The following is a 27432-nucleotide window of genomic DNA, read 5'->3' as shown; positions in this document are numbered from 1 at the left end:
ATATATATAGAGAGAGAGAGAGAGAGAGAGAGAGAGAGAGAGATAGATATATAATGTACAGCCTGAAGGCTGTTTGGATGTGTCCATATTTTTACTTTCTCCTATCACATGAAGTCATGTGTTGAATTTTCCATTTATAGTATCATGTCATTGATCAAAAATTTCAGATATCTGTGTTAGGGGTGCTCAGCCTGTGACATTCTTATAAACCCCAGTCTTCCGTCATAATAGCTCTTATACTCATTGCGGTATGCTTTGGTGGACCTAAATATTTAGTCATCTTAAGTTTTTCAATGCTGGTTTTCATGGTGGGTTTTGAGTTTTTTTAATTAAAAAAATTGATAAGTTGACAGATTGAGGAGTTGATGCCTTGTCCCGTGGGTGAGGCGAGCGGTGACCCAGCTTTTCCCTTCATAGTGCCTCATGCAAAGGGAATGACGTGAAGCACACACCGTATGCTCCAGTGGGTGCAAGACGAGCTGCATCTCCTACTGCTAATCATTGTGCCTTTCACTTTCCAGGTAACTTCCAGGCTCCTCTCTCAGTGGACCCTGCAACGTGTCCCATTGTCCCTGGCCAGGAAATGATCATAGAGATATCCAAGGGGCGCTCAGGGCTTGGTCTCAGCATCGTAGGAGGAAGAGACACACCTTTGGTAAGTGTCTAGAAGTAAACTTGTCTACTGTCACAGAGTTAGTTCTGAAGCTCATTATGGCCCAGGATACTTACATTGGAGGCTTAACAAAATATAAGTACTCATTCCCTAAAACATAAGGGAACTCAGGAGCTGCAGGAACTACACTGGTGCTCCTGCATCTAGCTTGTAGGCCTTGTGTCTCTGCATCTACCCTCCCGTCCTAGAGGATGTTGGCCTGCAGCTGACTCTCCAGTGAACTACCCAGCCCAGAAGTAAATGTACCGTGCTCTGAGCCTGAAGTTATCGACCAACGGACTTTTAACTCCTTATGCTTCATCAAAATATTGTGATTGAGGACATTTATGTCCTAACCTTCCCTCTGCCTCTGCAGTCAGAAATTGCTGCATGTCGCATCCTACTTATGTGTGATGTCCCTTGGATGGAACTGAGGGTGCAGAGTTGCCCAGGCCCCACAGGCAGTTGCGCTGCCTGCCTCTCACACAGACCTTGGCTTCCATACAGCTCTAAACTCCTGTATTTCTCTTCATCTAGCATGGGGTACTATGTCTATCCAGCTTTTATCACTGGGGAAGGATTGCCCTTTCCTTACAGCCTTTCTTCTGTGTGACTAAGTCATATCATTAAACAGTGTTATATTCATATACTATTTTAGTAATCTTTACTCCTGGGCTGTAGAAATGCTCAGATCTCATAAACAGCAGAAAATGGTTTATAACTGTGATCCTTGCCATACCAAAGCCATTGGGGTAGTATTGAGAAGCTATACCCTGACATGGGTACTAGCTCCCTCCTAAAGGCTCTTTTCTCCCATTTCCCCAAAGAGATACCTTAAATACTGTAAGAAGTGAATTTGTATATATATAAAGCTACATTTAAACAAAACAGGGCAATTACATTTTAACTCATTTTTAATACTGAATTTTTTATGATAAAAATTTTAATGTTCAGTGGACTGGAGAGATGACTCAGTGGTTAAGAGCATGGGATGCCCTTCTAGAGGATCCAGTTCTATGACTAGTACCACATGGTGTCTCAAGGCTGTCTATAACTCCAGTTCCACAGGATCCAATACCTGGGCGTTGCACCTACATGGTGCACATATATACAAACTTAATCATCTGATCTCTTTATCATAAATAAATCTCTTCTTATGACTTAGCCCAAGATAGCACTAGATTTCCCAGAAGACTCGGAAGAACGGAGTCAGCTCAGCTGAGCAGCCATGAACTGCTCTCCCCCAGTGTTGGTATCAATACAGCTGTGCTGTGTGGGACCCAGCCTCCCCTTTCGAGGCCTTACTGAGCATCTTGCTCTGCTTCTCTTGCCACCTCAAGAATGCAAAGATAAAAGTTCCTCAGGAGCATCTTGAGGTTCCTAATAGTTCTGCCATTTGAGACTATAAATCCCACTGTTCTTGAAAGATAAGTGTCACTTAAAATGAGAGATGGGACACAGCTTTTATTTCCTAACCTTATCAAAAGCCTCAAATTAGAATCACAGAAAATATATAGGACTGTCTTTTTTATTTTTATTTTTTTTTTTGCAACCAAAAAGAGGATAGAAGTGGAAAGTACTTGAACACAATGAAGATCACTTTCCTTTTTTAATGCTCCCCCAAGTTTTCACATGAAGCATGAAAACTAGCGCATGGATCCCTTTATCCATCCAGCCAGAAGTTTGCAAACAAAGGTGGGAGATTGTAAAAAAAGAAATTTCAGGAAATGAACTGGGTATGAGCAGAACCTCTGCTATTTGGAATAGCTTCAGCCTTGGTGCAGGGAAGGGCAGGACTGACTTCCACCTCTCCTATTCCCTTCCCTACCCCTCCCAATCAGAATCCCATGTCCTTTTTGTTATGTGGCCAGCAGATCTGGCCATCTGTAGAGTTAGTCTCTTGACACCTCATCAGTCCTCTGCCAGGACAGATGGCTTCTGAGATCATAGAGGGAGATCGCATGTCTTGTCCTGTGTGTTTGCATCCAGTCACCTGCACCAGCCTTTGAAAGTACTGAGCTAATGACAAGGGTGAGCCTTCAGAAGTTTACAAACACACCTGGTCCTGTCCTCGGAGACAGCCTTCTGCCTCTGTTCTCATCTGTGACGCCTCTGCCAGGCTGGCCTCTGGAGCGCACGGTCTTCTGTGATAGCTTGCATGTTTGCTCAGTTCTTCTTGCTTTGACCTGGACTGTAAAATTGAGTGACATTGCCCTGCCTTCATTAACTCTGTCTTTTAGTGTTTGCAGTCTACTTATGGTAGGAAATCAACCAATGAAAAATCGTAATTCTTCCAATGTTTAGAGGGTAGGGAAAAGGGATGCTGTAGAAAGCTTTTTCTGAGTTTAACTATTATAGACTAATTGTTGTATGAAATGTGGAAGCCAGGAATCCAGATAAAGTACACTGTGCAGCCAAGGTGTGGTTTATTAATTCACATTGTATTTCCTTCCATTGTTATGTGTATAATTCCATCTTTTTCCCTGTCTTCCCTTGTTCTTGCTGGTCTTGGTGAAGTGTTGCTTTGCCTCACAAAATACCACACTGCTCTTTGATGGCATCTAATCTGCAAGTAAAAACTGGAAGAGTGCTCACCCTGCTGAAAACTAGTGCTAGCCCCTCCCAGACCTGCCAAAGACCTTCTCAAAATGCCTGTCTCCTGATTGGGAGGGGGGTTTGGTGGTGGTTTCTTTTGTTTTGGTTTGGTTTGGTTTGATTTTTCAAGACAGGTTTCTTTGTATAACAGCCCTGGCTTTCCTGGAATTAACTCTTGTAGACCAGGCTGGCCTTGAACTCACAGAGATTCACCTGCCTCTGCCTCCTGAGTGCTGGGATTAAAGGCATGATCAGAGTTTTACACCCACATTCTTGAAGAAATAAAATATAGCACCCCAGAGTATTTGAGGTTATTTTATTGCCAGATGTGGGGTGTTACAGAGGAAAAGAAAACTCAGGAGTAGGTCTTTATTTTGGACCACTGGCAGGCCCTTTTCTAGACACTGTTGCCAGCAACCACAGTGTAGACTCTCACTGCGCCCTCATGGCAGCAGAGCTGAGCACAGTGCTGATTCTTGGGGGAGGAATCTCAGGATGTTACCTGAGAGGCACTGTGCCCATGTTAATGACAAGCATATACTTTAGGGGTATGTGCCTTAGCTAAGATTGCCAAGTGCCCTTAGTTGTTAGAGTAAATCCTCTGCTTAAGAGATAACCCAGTCAGTAAGCTGCTTACTGTGAGAGCATGAAGACCCGAGTGTGATGCCCAACATGGTATGGCGACACGTGTTTGTAACTCCAGAGCTGGGGAGGCAAAGACAGGCCTGTCCTGGGGTCCAGCCTAGCCTAATCAGCAAGTCCTGGGCCCATCGAGAAACCTTGTCTTTGTTACAACGTTGCTCTTTGGTGTACACACGCACACGCACGCACACATATACACACACAAACACAAGTAGATCCCTAGTTCTCTTTATCTCTTACCTCTATATGTTTCCTATACCATGAAATGTGACTTTATTTCTAGATGAATTTTTTTGTTTTGTTTTTTTGGTATCAAGCTTCTAAAACTGCTGTAGGCACTCTTGTTGTATAATTCACATGCATCCTCACAACACCCTGTGCTAGAAGTCGTATTGGTTGTAGAATCTTCAGATGAAAGGGAGATGTGTCTCCAAAGACATAGCGTGGTGGTGGGAACAGGTAGTATTTGGACAGATGGTCTGGCTTTAAAGTCCACTCTTTGGGTCTCTCTCTGCTAGCTCTACCACTGTGTGCCATCTGTAGAAGGGATTTATTTTATCTACCAAACTCTACATGCTATTTTTACGTGTGTATCTAGAAGCTGTACAGAGCCTTACACCCTTTAAACAGGGCCCGTACCAGGCTCCTGTGCCTTCCTAAACACTAGCCCACTGGCCTCACTCAGTTCCTCTAGGGAGTGCTGTTCCTACCTGGTGCCAAGCCTTGTGACCCCATTGGCTCTATGAGGAGTCTCTGTAATGGGTTTTATTCTTAGAGTCCCTGATTACTTCTGGGCACAACTACAGCAGTATTGAAATCATGTCATTGAAGTGTGAACTGCAAGGTTGGGAAAGAGGCCAGAGGGACAGTTTTGACCTTCTTTGAAACTTTAGGATTAACTTCTTGTTGGGAAAGGATGGGAATGACCCAGTGCCTGTGTCCTGAGAGTGAATCTCCCCTCATACAAAATTAGGTGTTTTCCATGGGCTCAGTGACAGGCAGGTGTTACATTATTATTGAGGACCAACAAGTGACCTGCCAGCACCCAGTGAGTGTGTTGTCCCTAGAGAACTCTTGGGAAAGGCTACACTCAACTTCTGCATAAGTATAACCTCTCAGCTTCTTGCTTTATAGCAGAGGATACGCATTTACACTTATGGCTCTCATCTTCAAGATGATAGAGTAAGAAAACGCCATAGCCCACGTTTGACATCTCACAATGTGCTCTTAACATTTAAAGTCTTAGGAGTTGCTTTATTTTATTTAACTAGCAAGTAAGGCCAAGTTATTATGGGCTAGCTTGTTTGTTTTATGGAAGTTAGAATCTGTTTTTACTTTTGCAAAGAAAAATTTAAAAATAAAAGCCCTAGTTAGTATCTTTGCACTGTCTTGGGGTTTTGTTACAAGAGAAAAGCCAACAAGGACACAGGCTTTGCTTTTATATTTTGAGTGCTGTTCCACCAAACATGAGGCAGGTCAATTCTTTTTTTTTTTTTTTCATTTCTTTCAGAGCTTCTTTTTATTCTTTTATATTCTCTGATCTCTGATTCTCGGCTCTTCATATTTATATACACCAATAAAATCTTTCAGGTAATATAGAAATTACAATATGGTTATATTATATTCTTCAAGAGAATGATTGTAATGAATACAGGTATAAAGCATGTTTTCTTTTTTCTTGCATGTATAATTTTAATCCTAAATTCCAAACACTAAAGAAAACATGAGGTATTTGTTTTTCCCAGTCTGACTTATTTTACTTAAAATAATAATCTCCAGCTCCATCCATTTTCCTGCAAATGTCATGTTTCATTATTTTTATGACTAAATAAAAATTACATTGTGTATGTGTACCATATTTTCTCTTCTTTTTTTGATTATTTGTTTTTGTTTTTAATTGAGCTATGAATTTTTCTCTACTCCTTTCCCTTCCTCTCCCATCCCCTTCTGCCCTCTCCCATGGTCCCCACGCTCCTAATTTACTCAGGAGATCTTGTCTTTTTCTACTTTCCATGTTGGTTAGATCCATGTATGTCTCTCTTAGGATCCTCTTTTTTGTCTAGGCTCTCTGGGATTATGAATTATAGGCTGATTTTTCTTTGTTTTATGTCTAAAAGCCACTTATAAGTGAGTACATATGATATTTGTCTTTTTGGGTTTGGGTTACCTCACTCAATATGATGTTTTCTAGATCTATCCATTTGCCCAAAAATTTCAAGATGTCATTATTTTTTTCTGCTTTGTAGAAAAAAAATGTACCACAGTGTGTGGTACATTGTGTAAATGTACCACATTTTCTTATCCATTCTTCAGTCAAGGGTCATTTAGGTTGTTTCCAGGTTCTGGCTACAACAAAGTTGGTATGTACATAGTTGAGCATATGTCCTTGTTGCATGATTGAGCATTCTTTGGGTATATACCCAAAAGTGGTATTGCTGGTCTTGATGTAGGTTGTTTCCTAATTATCTGAAAAATCACCATACTGATCTTGAAAGGGGCTGTACCAGCTTGCATTCCCACCAGCAATGGACGAGTGTTCGCTTTATCCCACATCTTCTCCAGCATAAATTGTCATCAGTATTTTTTATGTTGGCCATTCTTACAGGTGTAAGATGGAATCTCAAAGTTGTTTTGATTTGCATTTCTCTGATGACTAAGGATGTTGAGCATTTCCTTAAGTGTCTTTCAGCTATTTTAGATTTCTCTGTTGAGAGTTCTGCTTAGGTCTGTACCCCATTTTTTTGTTGGATTATTTGTCCTTTTGTTGACCAATTTCTTGAGTTCTTTGTATAGTTTGGAGATCAGCCCTCTGTCCGATGTGAGGTTGGTGAAGATCTTTTCCCACTCTGTAGGCTGCCGTTTTGTCTTGTCAACCATGTCTTTTGCTTTACAGAAGCTTCTCAGTGTCAGGAGGTCCCATTTAGTAATTGTTTTTCTGAGGCAGGTGAATTCTTAAGAGAGATTGTAAACTACAGATGTTGTTTTTTAAAAATCTATCACATTTATTTGGGGGGGGGGGGTGCGTGTGCGCATGTACACACACATGCACGTGGGCATGCATGCACTAGAGTGGAGATCAGAGGACAGACAGCTTGCTGGAAGTCTGTCCTCTCCTCTACCATGTGGACCCCGGAGATTGAACTCAGATTACTTCACTTGGCAGCAAGAGTCTTACAATCACTTCACTGACCCTCTTCTGTGTCCTGAAACCACAGTGTGTGATATCTTCAGCAGTTGGGTCTTACTGTCATGCAATTATGGTGGACAGCCAAGAACAATGGCCATAGCTTGTATATGTGCCTCTGAGGCCTCCTTGACCACTAACTTAAAGAAGGTATTCAGTGCCTGAAACTGAGTTGTTTTTTTTTTTTACTTAAATAACCTTCTAGGAACAGCAATGTACCTACCCATCAGAGTACGTCAGTTTAAACTTTTTTTTTTGCTTAAGTTGTATTTGTAATTAGCTCATAGCTTAGTAGGTTTCCTTAAGACTTTTTCATGCACTCTTATGGTTAATCCACTTGGCATCCTCTCATCTTCCCCATTCCCTCTGCCATCCCTTGCCCCACCCCCACTTGAACCTTTAACTCTCAACTGAGGCCTCATCCTCTCTCCTCTCTCATGAACGTTTTCTAGTGTCCTGACTTCTACAGACACTCCAGGTCAAACACACAATTCTCCGTGTTTGAAGCGAGGATCTTCATATGAGTAGATTGTGAACTGTTTTCTTTCTGGGTCTGGGTTGTCTCATTTGGTATAACATTTTCCATTTCCTTCCATTTTCCTGCTTTAAGAAATTTAGATATTCTCAATTTTAAAAGGCTTTAGACCAGTGGTTTTCAACCTGTGGGTTGCAACCTTACAACACATATTAGATATCCTGAATATTAGACATTTATATTATGATTCATAACAGAAGCAAAATTACAGTTATGAAGTAGCAACAAAATAATTTTAAGGTTGGGGTCACCATAACATGAGGACCTGTATTAAAGGGTTAGCATATTAGGAAGGTTGAGAACCCCTGTTCTAGACTGTCAGATTTAGAATTTTATCATTAATGTCCAAGTTTTAACTTTTCTTTTTTCTTTTCACACATGATTTAATAACTATTTATATGCTTGGGGCTGGACCCGAGGATTCACACACATTAAGCATGCACTTTTCACTAAGCTGCAGCATAGCCCTAATAATCTAATTTGTTATGACACACAAATTCTATAAAGTAATACCAATCTAATCTACCTCTATTACACAGTTGTGTAAGCCAGATGTGTTATACCTTACTAAATCATAAGGGTGGAGGCCCTGGGCATTTGAACATTATGTGGCAAAGTTCACCTCCCAAGAAATTCACGTGCATACTACCTTTCTTTCCCACAGCCATGTCTATTCTGAAGTAATTCCATTTGACCCCATCATTTTGTGTTCGCGTTTATTTATTACTACTTTTGACAATTTGGAAGTGGTGCTACAGCAGTGTAAACTCCTGGATATTTTTTAAGTAAGCAGGGTAGAGCGCTAATTTACATTGATTGTTAGCAGTTCACCCTCATGTGAACTCTGCACAGCCTATCTCACGAGGAGCGCGGTTGGCCTTGGCATGTAACCCCCAAAGCACAACTCCTTTTATCATTATTGCTTAAGTCATCTATTTTTACACAAAACATCTTTTTACCTTAACTTTACTTTAAAATCAAGTAGAGTTTACAAAACCTCTATGAATCACACTGGAAGAATGTTAACGAATAGTACCCTGGATTTGGACATTCAGCCATAAGAATGTGACTGCAAGCAATAATATTATGCAGGCTGAGTAAGATTTCAATAAATAAGGAACAAATGGAACTGTGGGGACTTATAAAATGTAATGTATATACATATATGCATGCAATAACAATTAGTGAAAAAAAAAGAAGCCATGAATTCAGAGGAGAGTGAAAGGGGGTGTATGAAAAGGTTTGGAGGGGAGAAATAAAATAAAATGTAATGCAAATATTATCCATTTCCTTCAATGAATTAATATTTCAGCATGGACAGTTATATGCATATTCATGAACATCACCTTTTTGTTAAATCATGCTTGGCACAAGAACTCAATTTTAGGTAAATATAAACTTCATTTTTGAGCTTAAGAGAAAGCTTATCACAGTGTTAAAGTCTAACGTGTTTGTTGATTCTCACCGCAGTTCTCGTGGTCACTATTATGACTGTGACTTCATTTCATAGATTAGTCACCTGGTAAATAGTGTGCAAAAGTTTATGACCCCTGAAAGTAAGTGTGTGGGGAGGGGTATGTGTGTGATTGTATTAGTTGCATTGAAACTGTTTAGTCTATGGAATTTGCAAGCAGTGAGGACATCAATTTGGCAGATACTGTGTTTCTTGTAATGTCACATTCTGTTGTTTTATAGGAAAGCAGTATATTTAATATACACTTGACACATCTATTGACTTCCTTCTGTCAGGAATGTTCTCACAGGTACTGAAATTAAGCACCTGTGTCAGTCAGGAGAAAAGTCTCAGGAGATGGTGAGAAAGGCAGCTCACAGCTCCTTGTAAGCTTTGTCTGAATTATGCCTTTAAATTTGGCATCCTCCTGCCTCAGCCTCCCAAGTAGCTGGGATTATAGACCCCATGTCAATAGACCCAGTTTGTGCAATTCATTATTGGTTGTGGAGATAGAACCCACAGCTATTGGAGATAGAATATCCTGAAATTTCCTTGTATCATAATCATTCTTGGGAAAAAAATTACAAAGGGGGTGGATCTGGGCAGAGTTAGGGAGGGAAAGGGAAGATCATGATCAAGATGTGTTGTATACATGTATAAAATGCTCAGAAAGCGAATAAACTATGTTTCTCCCAGAGAAAAGCAGCAAGTCATACATTGGAGTTTTGATGGTGACAAGAAACATAGAAATGTTGGCATGCCTCAGAGTCTTGCATTTAGACTATACTGACATATCTTCCTCCCTCTGTTTACTAGGTATAACTCCTGAAACTTTGATGTCTGTGTTGGGGGCTCATTATTCAGTCAGTCTCTACTATATGGTAGATTCTCTGTGCGACCGTGTGGGGAGAAACAGAATTGTAAAGCTGATATGGAGTTAGAGGGTGTGTGTTCCACTGACACTGTTAAGTATCGTAAACAAAGTTGTTGTAATATGAGCGGCGGGGCTGCGTCCCCAACACCCCGGCTGCTTGGCTAGCTCATGCCCGAAATAACAACACACAAACTGTATTCATTTAGGAACAACACACAAACTGTATTCATTTAGGAACTGCTTGGCCCATGAACTCTAGCCCTTACAGGCTAATTCTCGCACCTGGACTAGCCCATTTCTAATAATGCGTGTAAGCACCCCAAGGTGCGCTTACCGGGAAGATTCTAACCTACGTCCATCCTGGCCTCAGAGCGCAGAGCTATCGTGTCTATCCGGCAGAGCTGAGCATGGCGTCTCTCCTGAAGCAGAGCAGAGTCTGACCTCACTTCCTCTTCCGCCCAGAATTCTATTCTGTTTCCTCCTCCCATCTATGTTCTAAGCTATGAGGCCAAGCAGTTGGTTTATTACTTAACCAATGAAATCAACAGATTGATATATGACACTCCCACATCACAAAGAAACTTAACAAGCTACCTCGAGAGTGTCAGGAAGTGTGACTCTTCAGACTCCCTGTCCTGAATCCTTCCAAACACTGCTGCACTTTATTTTTTCAGATCAAGTTCTAATTGAAGTATAATAGCAAAGCTTTTTTCCTAAAAGCATTGGGTGAAGAGGCTGGAAACAGCTAAATCATAGACCACTAGGTTAAACATGAATTCATAAGGCCCTGGGTCAAGACACACAGATGTACACACATACATACATACATACACACATACATACATACATACATACATACATACATACATACATACAGAGAGAGAGAGAAAATTGAAGAGAGTATTAAAGGATTTGGGTTCTAAGAAGAATCATAAGAACTGTATTCTTTGTATTTAACTAGATATAGTTCAAGCTTACAATTTTGCTCAAAATGAGATAAGCTTCATCAGCTTAACCCAGCGTTTCATCTTTAGCTACGTCCAGCCTGTGATTTCAGTGAATACTGGAGTATGGTTTAGGCTTCTACTCCCCTTGTTGCATTAGCCCCCCCCCCATGGCTCAGTGCTTTGGCTGTGAGCAGAGCGCACTGCACTTCGTAGAAGGCGTGCCTACTGTGATTTCTGAACAGTGACAGCTAAGAACTCTATTAAGTAGTCTTTGGAAGCAGCAGGGCTCACAGAGGTCTGAGCCATGGTTTCTCTCAAAAGAAAGAAATGCCCATTTAATACGGAATATATTTAATATTGCTTTCAGTACTCGTGGGTCTTTCTCATTAGGAGCAGTTTTTCCCTGAAGGCAGGATAACGAGATCTGACACTTTTTTGGAATACTGATAAATGTTTTCCATCTTAAATGTGAAATTTAATGTGGAACTTTTGTGGTTAAAGCATCCCTTAGGAGTTCTTGTGGGGAGTGTGGTTGGAGGCTTTTATGAGTGTGGCAAAGACTGCTTTTCCTTCAAGGGTGATCCAAGCTATGGAAAACTTGCCTGCAAGCAGGAAACAAAGCCATGTGGACACAGACCTTCATAATTATCTACCATGGAGTTCCCAGTCAAAATTCTGTTCTAAAATGCTTATTAAAGTAATCTACTGAAAATCTACACGTGTTAAATATAAAAACCTCATTAGTCCAGAATAGCTTGTCCACAATGTAAAGCTTTTTAAGCTCTTTCAGCCCACGGACGACATTGCTTAATTTTTCTAACACATGGCTTCCTTAAGTGTTATGGGCCTATTGTGACAAGGATAAAATTGCCTTTTGCTGAATGATTAGTGTGTTTATGAGTTACTTTATCTACTTGTTGGCAGCTTGAACAGTAAAGAAAATTTGATTGATGCGCTGTAGTGTGCAGTGAATTTGCCTCTGTCTAAGGCTCTGTTATTACATATTATCAAATTCTTTTCCAGCAATTCAGAGTTTAATCCCCTTGGAGGAATTTGGGGATTTTGTGGGGCTCGGTGATAATTAAGTCTCTCTCCTGCTTGGCTCCTTTAAATGGTTCTCTGAGCTAACAAAATTCATATGGGAATTCATATGACTTTCACATCCATTTTTGGTTGAGTGTTTTGGATTTGTATTGTTAATACTTTGCCATCAGAAGGTAGACTGAAACAGAATTAAGACATACTAGCCTTACCCACCTCACCATTCAGAGTCATCTTGATCTCTTTCTTCTCTCGTCGATGTTTTCTTGATAAACACTAAATAGAAGACTTGATGGGTATTTGCTTCGGGTTGCCACCAGAACACAGAGATGAACTGGGAGCAGTTCTGAATTTTAGCATCAGGGATAGGGGAATGGGTCCATGGAAAAACAACTGTGATATTCTGCTAAGTGCAGGGATGCAGTGGTGACTCACACCAAGGATTAGTGGAGGATGTGACCCTTGATTGATTTGAAGAGAACGTCAGGAAACAAAGGAGTTACCTTCCAACATTTGAAGCCCTTCATACTTTCTAAACACATAAAGATGATTTCTCTATATGTATTTAAATATCAACCTGTCAGTGGTATATGGTGTGTTGTTGGTTATATTATCCTGCCCTGAAAAAAAAAAAAAAACTCACTCAGAAACAGCTCTGGAGAGGTAAAGGCTGGAGAAAAGATACAAGGAACCAGTGGAGTTGAAGGAGAAGCTTGTTTGTGGGGACGGGGATTCATTCCCACTGCGGCAGTGGGGACCAGACCCTGTGCCACCTTCTGCCATTGAGATCTGTAGACGGCAACGTCTTACTAGTCCCAAGGCTTCCTTCCTTCCACTCCACACAAAATGATCCACTCGTGCCCTTGAGGCTACTGCTGTGGAACTGAGGTGGCAGTTTTTCCACAAAACCGATCATATTGAGAAGCCAGCCTGGCCTTTTCAAACAGGTCAGTCACATGGTAGGAGCCCAGACTTACGTCTGTCCTGTCAGAAACTGCAAAGACCTGTTCAGAACTGAAACCCATGGACCTTCACTTGTTCTTCTGCAAGCAGGATTAACAGTGCTAGGTTGCTCAGCTGTTAGGAAGACTGAGTGGCACAGATGAACGTGTGTGGCACCTTTGCTACATAGGTGTTCGCTAACGAGTGACAAGAAAGCTGATCATTCTATTGCCCATGATGACACTTGGCGGCCAGCCACATGTGTAGCTAGTAAACTGTTCAGTTCCAGAAGAGCTCATGGCCTTCTGCAGACCCACAGCTGGAAGGGGCAGTGCCATCTTCGAACACATCACATCCTAGACCTCTCCTCAGACTCAGCCAGCAGACACCCACAAGGACATGACTAAAAGGATATTGAAAAAAAAAAACTTTAAATAGAAGAAAACAAATAATGAGATTATGAATACAAAGAGATGCAGATTACTTTTAATTCATTAATGAGGAGACATTTTTTAAGGAAAGGTTACCTGTCACAGAAAGTGTCCTACAGTTCTGGCCTAGAGTATTCAGTTCAAAGGCGTCCCAAACCCACAGCTGACCTGTACTTGGTTTCTGAGTGCTTCCTCCCACATCCCGCTTTGTCCTTCAACACAAGCTCATTTCACCAGGTTCTTTTCTTTCATCGCCCAAGTAATGAGGCCTGGCAGAACCCTTGATCAGGCCACACTTATTCTACGCTGAACCCTTGAGCTCTAGTAAATACCTGAAACTGTTTAAAATTACCAGTAAAAAGTAAATGATGCAGAGTTCACCTCAAGTTTGAACGCAGCAGCAAATGTTTAAGGTCAACAGAAAGAACACGGGGGAAGTTTAACATGGGATCTGAGACAAATCCCGTCCTAAAGGAGTGAAATAATCATCTTTGGAAAATATAATTGTACTTCTGAACCTTTAACTTTGCTTCTTATTTATGTTTATATCAAGCAAGTAAACATTAGCAAATGGCCAGTTGAGGGTTGCTGCCCATCATCTGGATGCTTGCTTAAGGTTGTGTCTGGTTGCTAACCATTAGTGGGAATTTTTCTTTTATAGGATGCTATAGTTATCCATGAAGTCTATGAAGAAGGTGCAGCAGCCAGAGATGGAAGACTGTGGGCTGGAGACCAGATTTTAGAGGTACCCCATTCTGAATTGCTCTTTGTGACACTGGACATGATTAACCTTGGTCCCTAAGGTCAAAGCGCCTGTCTTTGATTCTACTGTTCCCACAGTGATTTGTTTCCTGCGGAACAAAGCATGTGCCATAGCCTCTTCTTTCTCAGTGTTGCCCAACAACCACTGCTTCATAACCATGACATTGTTGATCTAAATCTGAGAAAACTTTTTTTTTATTGAGAAAAGGAAAAAAAAGTTTCCACCTCCTCCCAGCCTCCCATTTCCCTCCCCCTCCCCCCTCTCCTCTCCCCCTCCCTCTCCAATCCAAAGAGCAGTCAGGGTTCCCTGCCCTGTGGAAAGTCCAAGGTCCTCCCACCTCCGTCCATGTCTAGGGAGGTTAACATTCAAACTGGCTAGGCTCCCACCAAGCCGGAACATGAAGTAGGATCAAAACCCCTTGCCATTGACCTTGGCTTCTCATCAGTCCTCATTGTTCGCCATGATCAGAGAGTCCGGTTTTATCCCATGCTTTTTCAGTCACAGTCCAGCTGGCCTTGGTGAGCTCCCAATAGATCAGCCCCACTGTCTCAGTGGGTGGGTGCACCCCTCGTGGTCCTGACAAAGAAGACTACCACTTACAATTCTATCATTTTAATATGACAGGAATATATATATTCATGGTTTTTAATCTCTCCACCCTTTCTTACTAAATCCCCTGCTGAAAACATATACATACAAACACATAAATATCACACACATGCAATTTTAAAGACTTTGTTGCCATAAGTAATCTCCTTAATTCTAATACGCCATTTGTAAAAAGGAAAGCCATGCCTCACCACTAACATTTTTAAGTCAATAAAAATGTAAAATCTTTCTTTTTAGATGTTATCTAGTACTTACCAACACAGAGCTACTTCACCAAATTCTTTAACTAGTTTGTCATTTTGCAATATTGTTAAAGCCTTCTAAAAGATGCTAGGGAGCAGAAGAAATAGCTCAGCAGTTAAAGACATTTACTGTTCTTCCAGGGGACCCAAATTCAATTCTCAGCACCCATGTCAAGCAACTTATAACCACCTGTAACTCCAATTCTAGGGAGAATCTTACTCTTCTGGCCTCCGAGGGCACCCAGACTCATGTGCACATACCTACACATAGACAGACACACATACACTAGACATAATCAAAGTAAGAAAATCTTTAAAGTAGGATAAGCAAAAAAAAATCATTAAATGAGATAGTTTCCACTGATGACATTAATATGTTAAAAATAATAATAGTGTAACAATAGTCAGTGTGATGCTAAGAAACAGATGAGCAGGAAGCCAGTCTATAGTCAGACTTTCTTGTCAGCCTTTCTTTTTGGCTGCCACCCTCAAATAATGACACGGAGTCTTATTATTAATTATGGAAACTTGGCCTTAGCTTAGACTTATCTCCAACTAGCTCTTACAACTTAAGTTAACCCATTTATATTAATCTACATTCTGCCACCTGGCTTGCTACCTATTCTCCATAACTTCCTCCATGACTTCTTCAGTGTCTCGCTGGTGTCTCCTGTGTGCCTGGATCTAACCCCGAATTCAACTCTCTCCCTGGAAGTTCTCCCTGGTCTCTCCTGCCTACCTATTGGCCATTCAGTTCTTGGTTAAACCAATCAGAAGGCACCTTAGGCAGAGACTCTTCTTCACAGTATACAAAAAGGTTATCCCACAACACGGTCAATTCCAGGCACTCTAGTAGGTGGAGCTAGAGAGAGTTTCAGTGGTGTGAGACTTTAGCATCTTTCACTGAATGAATTTAATGGAAGAGACTTTATGGTGGGCATGTGTAATTTTCACTTTGTATTTTTATTATAACATATTATGAATGACATCACAGAACTTTATTTCTCCTTTAGTGGCTCATTTCTGGCTTTCAAGATGAAACAGGGCTGTAATCAAGAGTGGAGCACCTAGATGCAAAGGGTAAAAAGGGAATCCAGGCTAAGTGCAGATTAAGTTCAGGTCAGGTTGCCGGGTTTCTCTGCAGACCTTGACTGTGTGGCACACTGGATTAGGATGCATCCCCAGTGCGCTTGTCAAGGCACTGATGAATGAGGTTAGAAAAACAAACGGGCCTTCTTCAGGAATTAGACTGGATGCTTTTGCAAGCAACACTGTTTTTTACTGATCAAAGTTTTGGGGACTTCTGGTTTCTTTCTAGATTTTCTAGTCAATTGATGTTGTCATAATTGGCATTTCAAGGTGAGTGGGTTTAATATTAAAAGTAGAAACTTCCCAGTTTGCTCAGCAGTTCCCAGCACTGGAAGACCAGAGGACCCGGGGTCAATTGCTGGCACCCACATGGCAGCTCACAACTGTCTGTAACAACCGTGTCAGGGGATGCAACACTCTCTTCTAGCCTCTGTGGACACCAGACATGCATGCGGTACACAGCCATGCATATAGGCAAAATACTGATACATATAAAATAAATCGTTTTTTAAATGCAAATGTATATACCTGATTTTCTATCAGTTATATCTTAGTTAAATTTTCCTGCCAGGCCTGATGGTACAGGCTATGATCTCAGCACTCAGGAAGCTGCACTAGTTCAAAGCCTGCCAGAGATTTAGAGTGAGTTCAAGGCCAGGGTAGGCAACTTGGTGAGAACTCGTTAAAAATGAAAACTTAAACAAGACTTGTTTCAACATTTATTCATATATTGCCTATATGTGTATGAATGTGGGGGGCAACGTGCACACACACACGCATGCCACAGCACACGTGTGGAGATCCAAGGACAGTTTACAGGAGCCTGTTTTCTCCTTCCACCTTGTGAGTTCCGGGATCAAATTCAAATCATCAGTCTTGCTAGCAAGTGGCTTGCCACTGAGGCATCTTGCTAGCCCAAACTAAGCCACTTTTGTTTTTGTTTTGAGAGAGGACTTCATACTGTAGCCCAGGCTAACCTCAAACTCACTATATAGTTGAGGCTGGACTTGAATCCCTAATATTCCTTCATCTACTTCTCAGCTGTTGGCTTATGGAGATCAGCCACCACACCAATCAGAAACATTTTTAAAAGTGCTGAGCACATGGCTTGATGGTAGGGTGCTTGAATTTAATTCTCAATTCCATTTTTTAAGACCACTATCCCTTTTTATCATACATTCTGCAAGCTGTTCTGCCATGGCTCTTATAATATCTGTTTCTTATTGCTCATCTCATTGACACAACAGAGTGCTCAACAAAGCAACTTAAGGAAAGGGGCTTGTTTGGCTTACAGCTCCAGGGGATACAGCTCTGACCGAGAGTGTGGTGGCAGAAGTAAGTGATAGTTGATCACAATGCATCCAGACACAGGAGCAGAGAACAGCAAGAACACGCCCAACTCACATTCTCCTCCTTGATTAGGCTGAGACAGTAGCCCATGGACAGTAATGCCTACATTAGCATGGGTCTTCCTACTTCAGTTCGTCTGATCTATATAATCCACAGACATGCTAGAAGGTTCATCTCTTCAGTGGGTGTAGATCTTGTCAAATTGACAATGTTGAACATCACAGTATCTTAATGTTAAAATTAGGATAAAGCCAGATTTCGTTCCAAAAACTCAACCAAACAATTTCAGACATTGATGAGCATAAACTCTTCTTCCTGGTGGTTTTTAGGCCAGTCCCTTCTCTTACCCTACCTTACTGCTGTTATATCCTGTGAAAGTAGGATCAGAAAGAGAGTTAATTCCCCAAAGCCCTTCTCTGGCAGTGGCTCGTCCACTTTTCATATGCCCAGCCTACTAAAAGGATGGGACAGCAGGACCTTCAAGAGCTCTTCTCAAACAGGGGCCACTCCCACTACCCCCACATCAGCAAGCAGTGTTGTGAACACTGTCGGCAGTGCTTGTCTAAGGCGCCTAAAGCAATGCTCAGACTTCGTTTGTTCCTTCATGCCGCTTCCTGACCAGCACAGCCTGTGGAAGCCAGCTGAGGTCACTCTGATCTGAGCAGGCCCCCTAGTGCCAGAACTTGGTAAAAACTGCTTTTGTAGTGTTAGAGTTCAATGGCAGTGCCTTCAGTTATTTGTGTATTTACTAAGGCCTTTGAGATGGCTTACAAAGTTCACCTTCAGTCCACGAGGTCACCTAGTGTTTCAAGTAGTAGAAGTGGTCTTGTGTGCCATCTGTTGGACGACAGGAAAATAATCAGCGTATCTCACGTTCCCTGGAAGCACAGTTTCCCCTTTGTTCTGTGAGCTGATTCACTAACAATGCAAAAGCATACTTAGTGACCTGAAGGAATGGTGAGGCGTCCTGCGCAGAGGAAAACAGCTCTGGCAGCATTTCCTTTCAGCCCGTCATTTCTTACAGTAAATACCTATGTGCCGGGTTACAAACCATAAACCTGACAGAGTTTATTTCAGTCAATTCTCAACGCAAAGTGGGTATTCTTCCTGGCTCCAGCTCATGAATGACGCAGAAACCCAACTGAAGTCATATCTCTGGGTTTCACAAAGCCAGGAAGTCAGACTGGCATAGTAACTGAATTCAGCCTCTGTCTGAACCCATGTCCTTAACCAACGTGACTCTGGATGTCTGTGAGTGCTGAGATGCACCAGAAAGAAAACGGCATCTTGGTAATGGGTGATTGGCCTTTTAGGCATGTTCTTGGCTCACAGAATCTGATTTAGACAACAGCCCAGTGGGGTGGGGAAAGCTCATACCTAGCATGTGCAAAGCCCTGAATACAACAAAATTAATTAATTTTTTAAAGGCAGGGCTAGAGAGATGGCTAAGCAATTAATAGCATTGGCTGCTCTTCCAGAGGACTCAGCGTTTACATGGCGACTCATCTGCTACTCTAGTTCCACAGGATCTAACACCCTTTCCTGGCTTCTTTGACCACTAGGCATACATATGGTGCACAGATATACATGCAATCAAAACATCCATAAACATTAAAGATAAAATAATTTAAAAAATTTAAACACAGCCCCAAAGTTACCTTCTTCAAGAAAAGTTGGTTCTCCCTTCCTCCTTGGATGCCTAGGGTCCCTGGTCTTTAGGTATCAGAGTTAGGAAAGCCTTAGACTGTCTTTTACTGAAGAAATAAAGGGACCAGGTTCAGAGACAGGCTTGACCTTCTTGGGTCACACGGGCTGTATCAGAATAAGGGGTGGAAGTCACATGTCAGGAGCTCTTCCACTCTTGCCACCAGTCTGGCCAGAGTTGGGGCTATTTTTCCTTTTGTTCAGCTCTTTTCCAAGATGTCACCCGGAAGGAGTAACTTTGAATCCAAAGCTACCCTGTCCCTGAGTTTCTTCTTTGTAGAAATTTACTGATCAGTACCAACTATTTAACTATTTGTGATGATCCATCTAATAACCTATTCAGGGACTAACCTATGAGGCTGCGTGGTGAAAGGACTAGAATGGAAAGATTGTCTGGTTAGGAACTGGAGAGATGAGTCAGTAGTTTTTTAAAAAAAAAAATGGAATTGAGAATTAAATTCAAGCACCCTATCATCAAGCCATGTGCTCAGCACTTTTAAAAATGTTTCTGACTGGTGTGGTGGCTGACCTCCATAAACCAAGAGCTGAGAAGTAGATGCAGGAATATCAGGAATTCAAGTCCAGCCTCAACTATATAGTGAGTTTGAAGTTAGCCTGGGCTACAGTATAAAGTCCTCTCTCAAGCTCTAGGTTCAAGTGAGAAACCCTGCCTCAATATATAAGGTAGAGAAAGAATAGTAAAAGATACTTAGTGTCACCTTCTGTCTTCCACATACACGCGCGCGCGCGCACACACACACACACACACACATGCTTTTATAGAAAGGAAAACAAATTTGGGTTCAAATGTTGACTTCTCCACCTACTAGATGTGTGATTTTGGTCAAATTCCTTGGTTTCTTCATCTGTAAATGGTCATGATAACAGTATATATTGAATTTAGACTATAGCCATGCTCCCTACCATGACAATCATAGATTATAACCCTCTGGATCTGTGAGCCCCAGGAAATGCTTGCTTTTATAAGTTGTCTTGGTCATGGTGTCTTATCACATCAATAGAAACATAACCCAAGACAACCATAATTTAAGACTTTAAACTAGTTGGGAAAAGAGGAGAGTAGTTCAGGAGTAGGCATAGGCAGTGACTTCTGAATAAGACTCTAGTCAAGAAAGAACTGACAAATGAGATCACATAAAAAGCTTCTGCATGGCAAAGGAAATAGTTAGCCAGTGAGAAGAGACAATGCAGAGTGAAATGGCTCAGCAAGTAAGAGGGCCTAGTAACCTGAGTGCTGAGTTCCGTCCCTGAGCCATGTGGTGGAAGAAGAAGAGAAGCCCCTACAGCTGCCCTCTGACCCCACAGGCTTGCAGTGGCACCGCTCACACAGAAACCTAAGAAAAGAACAGTGTGATCCAGAGAGACTCCTGAGCACACAGCTCAGTCTTCATCAGCACGCACGCAGTAGAGATGCCGGCATATGCGTGTTCACAGTAGTACTGTTCCATTTGGTTTGTTTGTTTTGAGACAGCGCTTTGCTATGTAACTCAGGTTAGCTTCAGATATGTGGGAGTTCCTGAGTGTAGAGATTACAAGTGTGCAAACCCCTGTCCAGCTTTGTGGTACTATTTATTCTCAAAAGCCAAGTCATAGAATCAACCTAGATGCCCATCCGTATATAAAGAAAACACAGTTTGCACACATATACACACCATGTGGTATTATTCTGCCATAAAGAAAAATAGAATCATGTCATTTGCAGGAAAATTGATGGAACTGCGTACCATCGTGTTAGGCAAAATAAGTCAGACTCAGTCAAGTATCATGTGTTCCGTCTCATGTCTGTGTGGGTGGAAGTCAGGAAAGTGAAAGAAGAACTGCTTGGAAAATGAAGATCAGGAAGAGGGTGTGGGGACGAGAGGAGGTAATAAGGGAAGTAATAAGTATGATCAGAGTACATTACGTGTATTGTGGAGATACCACAATGATACCCAGTATTTATATAGCTAATATTCATTAGTAAAAATGAAAGCTTTGGGGGGACGGAATCCATAAGTATTGGCATTACAAGCACGATGGAAATATTTACCTAAAAAGTAAATTGTCTGTGATCTCCATATAACAGAGCAAGAGAGTGGGGTTTAGGGATGGGGTCCCAGATTTGTGTGTCTTTACTGACTGTTTCCAGTATCGTGTGTTCTCTGGTAGTGGGCCTCTCTGTGTCCTTGCTATCAGATTCAAATATGAACCTTCAAGGGCTTCTTTGAAGCTGTTGGAAACACTTGTCCTTTATTTCTTTCTGGGCCAGTACTGAAGATCTGAGCAACTAAGGGTGAGGAGCCAGCCAGATTTGTAATGGTGCAGACTTTTAATGCCAGTGCTCGAGAGACAGAGGCGGCAGATATCTGCGAGTTTGAGACTACCCTGTTCTACATAGCATTTCCAGGACAGCCAGGGCTACATAGTGAGACTGTCACAGAAAGACAAACAAAGAAGAGTCAAGTCCAACGAGCAAACAGCCCAAAGATACTTACTAACTGGGATAATAGCTGTACTGGCTCCTTCCCTCCAACCTCAACAACTAACCACACACACACACACACACACCAGCTCTCCTAACTCTGCAGTGAAGTTCACAGCTGTGTAAATATGTGACCAGGCACACCAACCCACCCTCTGTTCTTTGTGGGGTGCGGTCTTTTTGTGTGAAGCAGCTCATACTCTCGATGGTCACTATGGTGTGCTTTGAGAATGACTGGAACTTTCTAGAGAGTCCTCATCAGTTGCATCAAGGAGCAGCAGCAATCTGAAGTCTGTGGTAAGCTGCCCATCTCAGAATGGCTGTTGTTTCAGGTTAATGGGGTTGACCTGAGGAGCTGCAGCCATGAAGAAGCCATCACAGCCCTGAGGCAGACTCCCCAGAAGGTGCGCCTGGTGGTGTACAGAGATGAGGCGCAGTACAGAGATGAGGAGAACTTGGAGGTGTTCCTTGTGGATCTGCAGAAGAAGACTGGCCGAGGACTGGGCCTGAGCATTGTTGGGAAACGGTAAGGATGAGTTGTTCAAGTCAAAGTCAGCCCTTTTCTCCAGTACATGGGGACTAATACTTGTAAACACTAGAAATGAAAGCTTACTGTAGAGTAATGAGGGGGTTTCTAAGACGTGTCATGTTGAGATACAGCTGGTTCCAGCTGGGCTGCTGAGTCTGCACTCAGCTCTGCAGGAAGGATTAGAGTGGCTGCCTAGGGCAGTATCTGTGGGTTTGTCTTGCACGTGAGGGTGCAGAGCAACTGTGGAGACAAGATGAGCTGCTTTCTGTGTCCCTGAGGACATCCCAGTCAGAGATGGTGGCTCTGTGTTGTGGTGTTTGTTGAGATAGGGTCTCACTGTGTAGCTGGGGCTAGTCTCAGACTCAGCTGGAATGCACCACCACACACTGCGTTTGCCCTTACTGTCGAGTCAGAGATGGACAAAGTGATCCTCGTCCGCCATCTGTATTGCAGATTTAGTTTGAGAAGAACATTTATATTCTTTAGTATGAAGCTTTTCATTGTAAAGGGTCAAATGTATCTCTTAAGGGTTACAGATCCTCTTGACAAGTAATTCCATAATTCCTTAAAGACTGAAAATAAGAAGCTGGGGATTTAGCTCAGTTGGTAGACTGCTTGCCTAGCAAGCGTGAAGCTCTGGATTAGACTCTCTGGAGAGTAACAACCCCACATTCTGTCCTCTGACCACCATGCATGTGCTGGCCTGCACATGTCTACCTACATAAACACATGGTAATTTAAAAATATATTTTAATGAAAGGAAGTCACTAGCAATGGACTCTACTCTAAGAGAATAGCTTGCTCATCTCATTTTTGTATGGGGTGCTGGGATCACCCCAGGGTCATGCTTCCATCAGAAAGCAGTCAGCCCCAGAGCTGTACTCCAGGCCATAAACTCTGCATCTTTACAAAGTAAATATCCATCAGCAGTGGTGGCGCATGCCTTTAATCCCAGCACTCAGGAGGCAGAGGCAGGTGAATCTCTGTGAGTTCAAGGCCAGCTTGGTCTACAGAGGAGTTCCAGGACAGTCAAGGCTACACTGAAAAACCCTGTCTTAATAAATAAATAAATAAATAAATAAATAAATAAAATAAGAAGTAAATTGCTATTTTTCTGTAGTAAAATCATCACCTCCCAAGTGCTGGGATCACAGTTTACACCACCAATAAAAGTAAGAACACAGTAGGCAAAGATGGATGTATAATACAAAGGACAAAGAGGCATAATCTAATCATGAAGCTTATTATTATAAAGTTAGTGGATGGCAGTGGACTTAATGGATTGGTTTTAGAACTTTTGAGTTTTAGATCTTAACATAAGTCTTTATAAAGTAAGGTCCAATTTTAGTTAATAACTAACTGCCTGTGCCCATCCCACAATGCTTGGTGATATTAACAGGAGTGGAAGCGGAGTGTTTATATCTGATATTGTGAAAGGCGGAGCCGCAGACCTTGATGGCAGATTGATTCAAGGAGACCAGATCTTGTCTGTGAATGGAGAGGACCTGAGACATGCCTCACAGGAGACAGTGGCCACCATCCTCAAGGTGAGTCCCTAGGCAGCTTACGACCTAGCTACAGTGACCAAGGCTCACGGAGCTGGCCCGGTCTTTTTGGCCTCGGTGGGATGTTTTTGCTCTATTCTTACTAGAAATGTAATACCTGGTGGCTGAAAATAGCTTTAAAGTACAGCTGTTGTGCTGATGCGGCAGACAGAGGGGCCTGCCTGGGCCTTTGAGGTCGTTTCTCATGTAGTGACCGGTCCAACTGTCACATTTGTCTTCCAGCCCATCCTAGGGCATGGGGTCCGCCCCCTTCTCTCTGCATTCATCAAACCCAACTTTGATCACTAGAAGGGAATGCTAACACTCATCTAGACTGGCTTCTCGTTTCCCAAATGAAGACAGAGTCAACCCACCCTGGGTTGTGGTGAGCTTGTGGAAGTCTGCAGCTCAGACTTCGCAGCTAAGGGGCTCTGCTTCACGAACCCCCTTCCCCTTTGGTTGCAACCAGTGGATCTTTATAGCAACTGTGGAAGCTTGTACAGACAGATGAGGTTTGTTATAATAACCGGGCTTCCTGGTGCAGTCAGCTCTCAGTTACTCTGCAGAGGAGGGCCTGGATTTGTGAACTGTCTCCTGTTGGGTTTCCCACTCTGCTCTTTCCCACTTTTTGAACACTTTCATCAGAAAGGAAATGAGAGAAAAGAAAGGCGGTTGGTATCAAGCCCATTTGATGCATCTGAAGGGCCCACGGATGAAGCTGCTGACTTTCTGTCTGCTTGGGTTTTGGATGGCTGGTTCTCCTTTTTGACCTAGTTCCCTCTAGTAAGCCTTGGCTGCAGAAGGCCCCACTCTGGTGTTTTAGATCATCAATGCTGTTGTGTTTTACTTCTGTCTTTTCTTGTCTTCCCAAGTGTGTCCAGGGCCTTGTGCAGCTGGAGATTGGGAGACTCCGGGCTGGTTCCTGGGCTTCCTCTTGGAAGACCTCACAAAATAGCCAGGTTGGTGATGTCTTCCTATCTGACTCTCTCTCCTGCACCCGCTGGGAGGAAGTTCCTCATCTCATAAATGATTATTTAGAAATGATGTCTGATATACACATTTTCACAGCACCTACTTCAGTGTGTTTTCATGTGTTTGAAATGAAACTGAAAGGTGGGGTGGAAATTCACTAAGCCCCACAAGTTTTTCCTTTATTGCTTATAGGGTTTTCTTAGAACCATTTCTGTCTCCCGCTATTCTATATTGCCCGTGCACACACATACACAGCTGTGTTTATTTTAAAAAGGAAAAAAAAGAGGTAACATCTGGTGGCAATTTGACCCTCATTAGCACAACATTGTTCTGTTCATCCAATTAAACATTGCTGTAAAGTTAACTTGTGAATAGCCACTCACACATGCTGAAGGCAATTAATGGTATATTCCTAGGAGAGCAAAAAAGAAAATGGGGGTCTCTCTTACGGCAGGGAGGTATTAGTGAGTGACATTTTGTGAGTTAGCAAATATATTGATTTGCAAGACTGATGTCAGTACCACCTTTTTAATGAAGTATTTTCACGGTAATTTTTGTGTGTGTTATAATGGCTGACACACTCAGACTCCCTCTGTTAGTCCCGCTTGGCACATGATTCAACTGTAGAAACTTGCATGTAACTCCCTAGTCTCTTTGGGGGTGATGGACAGCCCCCCTTTTTAAGGTTAAAGTGTGACTCTTCTGGTTGCCTTGTAACGACAGCCTCCCCACAGCCTAGTGTGTCTGGATCTGCAAGCTGTCAGCCGCTGCTTTGGCACATTCATGTTAGAAAATGGGCGGAAAGGATAGCATGAGGGCCAGTGAACTGGCGGGTAAATGTACTTGCCACCAAACCTGATACCTGAGTCTAATTCCTAGAACTCTTTTTGTAGAAGGAGAAAACTGACTCCCAAAAGTTGTCTTCTGACTGTCACACTCATACTATGGCATGTGCTTATACACACACACACACACACACACACACACACACATCTACACACAAATTAGTGTAATAAGAGAATTTTAAATATTTGTCATTGATCAGACAGGGTCACAGACTAACTGCTTTGACTTCAAGGATCTTCAAAGTGGACCTAGCAGAATGGCTCAAAGGTTAAGATTACTTGTTGCTCTTCCAAAGGACCTGGATTCAATTCCCAGTACCTACATGGTGACTCAAACTGTCTGTAACTCCAGTTCTAGGGGATCTGACACTCTGCATGCACAGACATAGCACACACGTAAATAAAATTTTTTTTACGTAATCTTCAAAACAATCTAACCTAATCCACACTGTTAAATTTGGATCCCCCTACCCAGCCCAGCTTCTGTAATTAGCAGCAAACATAAAAACACATAATGCTGCTTATTCCACATGTGAATAATCAGGGATTTGGTGGATAATTAAGTTGACAATGGGAGCTGCAGATACAAGACAGCAGTCTCAGGCATGCTTCTTCTTTGAGGGAAGACTCATCCGTGTGAGTGGTTCTATTCAGCCTCATTGTACACAGGAGACTAGAGTACAAAGTGAGCAATACTGGACATGCACTGTTCTTCCCACTGGACTAACAGTTGAGGTGCTGGGCAGACTGCACTTCTGACTCTTCTGGAGGAATATATATAAATATCATCATGATTCATAAACTTCACATGCTAGGCAAGTGCTCTACAGACTGAGCCTCATCCCCAGCTCTGTATCTGGTTTTAATACATCTTACTTAATTGTAAGTTTGTATAGTTTGGTGTTTGATAGTGGTTAAGTATAACTGCTGGCTCATAAATTTCTATCCCAAGCACCATATAAACAGCATGGTAGCACACACCTGACATCCTAACACTCAGTGAGGTAGAGACAGGGTCCCAAGAGGTCATGATTAACTAGATCACAAATAAAGTAAGATCAGTTTAGGATATATGGGACCTCTGTATCATACCAAAGAAAGGTGTGCCTATCCTAAAGTCTACAGATCTCTATAACCTATATGAAAATTAACTGTAAAAGATTAATTAATTGATGAATAGAAGATATGTGGTAAAGAAAGTGGAGGGGTTGGAGATGGCCCGGGGTATTTAGAGCACTTGTTACTCTTGCAGACGGCCTGGGTTTAATTCCCTACACCCACATTGTGGCTCAAAATCATCTGTGACTCCAGTTCTAGGGGATTCAGTGCCCTCTTCTGGCTGCCTCAGGCTGGTGCATATAGTATACATGCATCATGCAAGCAAAACACACGTGTAAAATAAAAAGAAATTATAGGCATTTCATTTTCATTTTATTTTTGTTTTTATGAGGGAGACTCCCAAGTATGTGCCCAGTGTAGGGATCTTCTGGCTCTACCTCTCTAGTGCTGAGATTATATATGTAGGTGTGTCTCATAAAAACATAGCAGATTTTCATTTATGGAATCTAGGTATATCTATAATTCTTATAATAGTTTGCTTATTTTAAATCCTTCTTATTTAAGAAAGATTTGAATGTTTCAAAGCTTCTTCCATAGTGAAATACATGATCACTCAGCTGTGGTGGGCGTAGCACCTGCCTGCCATGCATGAAGCCAAGTTTAATTCTTAGCACCAAACAAAATAAAGGAGTTGAAACCAGGCTTGATGGCACACACTTGTAATCTCAGCATTCAGAAAGGCCTAAGTTAAAGCCAGCCTGCATTACATAGCAAGACCCTGCCTCATTAACAAATGGTCATAGTGATGTTAGTCTTAGCTTAAATTTTCAGTGCAGTTAGACAACATAGACTCGGTAACTGGGTAGAAAAGCGAGAGATGACATTATCTACATTGGAAAGGGCATTTCTAACGTGTGTGATTTTGGATAGTCACTAGCTGTTTGTAAA

General features: G+C 42.1%; 1 protein-coding gene across 1 annotated transcript in view; it reads left to right on the top strand.

The window, feature by feature from the left end:
• Patj (PATJ crumbs cell polarity complex component) overlaps positions 1 to 27432 on the top strand; it is a 305836-nt gene that overhangs the window by 245030 nt on the left and 33374 nt on the right. Inside the window, exons 33-37 of the mRNA XM_050136448.1 lie at positions 522 to 655; positions 13958 to 14041; positions 21868 to 22061; positions 23464 to 23611; positions 24481 to 24567. Coding sequence (XP_049992405.1) covers positions 522 to 655; positions 13958 to 14041; positions 21868 to 22061; positions 23464 to 23611; positions 24481 to 24567 — 647 coding nt within the window. The remainder of the gene's footprint in view (positions 1 to 521; positions 656 to 13957; positions 14042 to 21867; positions 22062 to 23463; positions 23612 to 24480; positions 24568 to 27432) is intronic.

This window comes from Alexandromys fortis, unplaced genomic scaffold (genome assembly GCF_014885135.2).
Source record: "Alexandromys fortis isolate MF-2015 unplaced genomic scaffold, M_Fortis_MF-2015_v1.1 scaffold_13, whole genome shotgun sequence".
Classification (NCBI taxonomy): Eukaryota; Metazoa; Chordata; class Mammalia; order Rodentia; family Cricetidae; genus Alexandromys; species Alexandromys fortis.
Note: the sequence above shows the minus strand (reverse complement) of the source record. Positions and strands in the feature narration are given on the sequence as shown.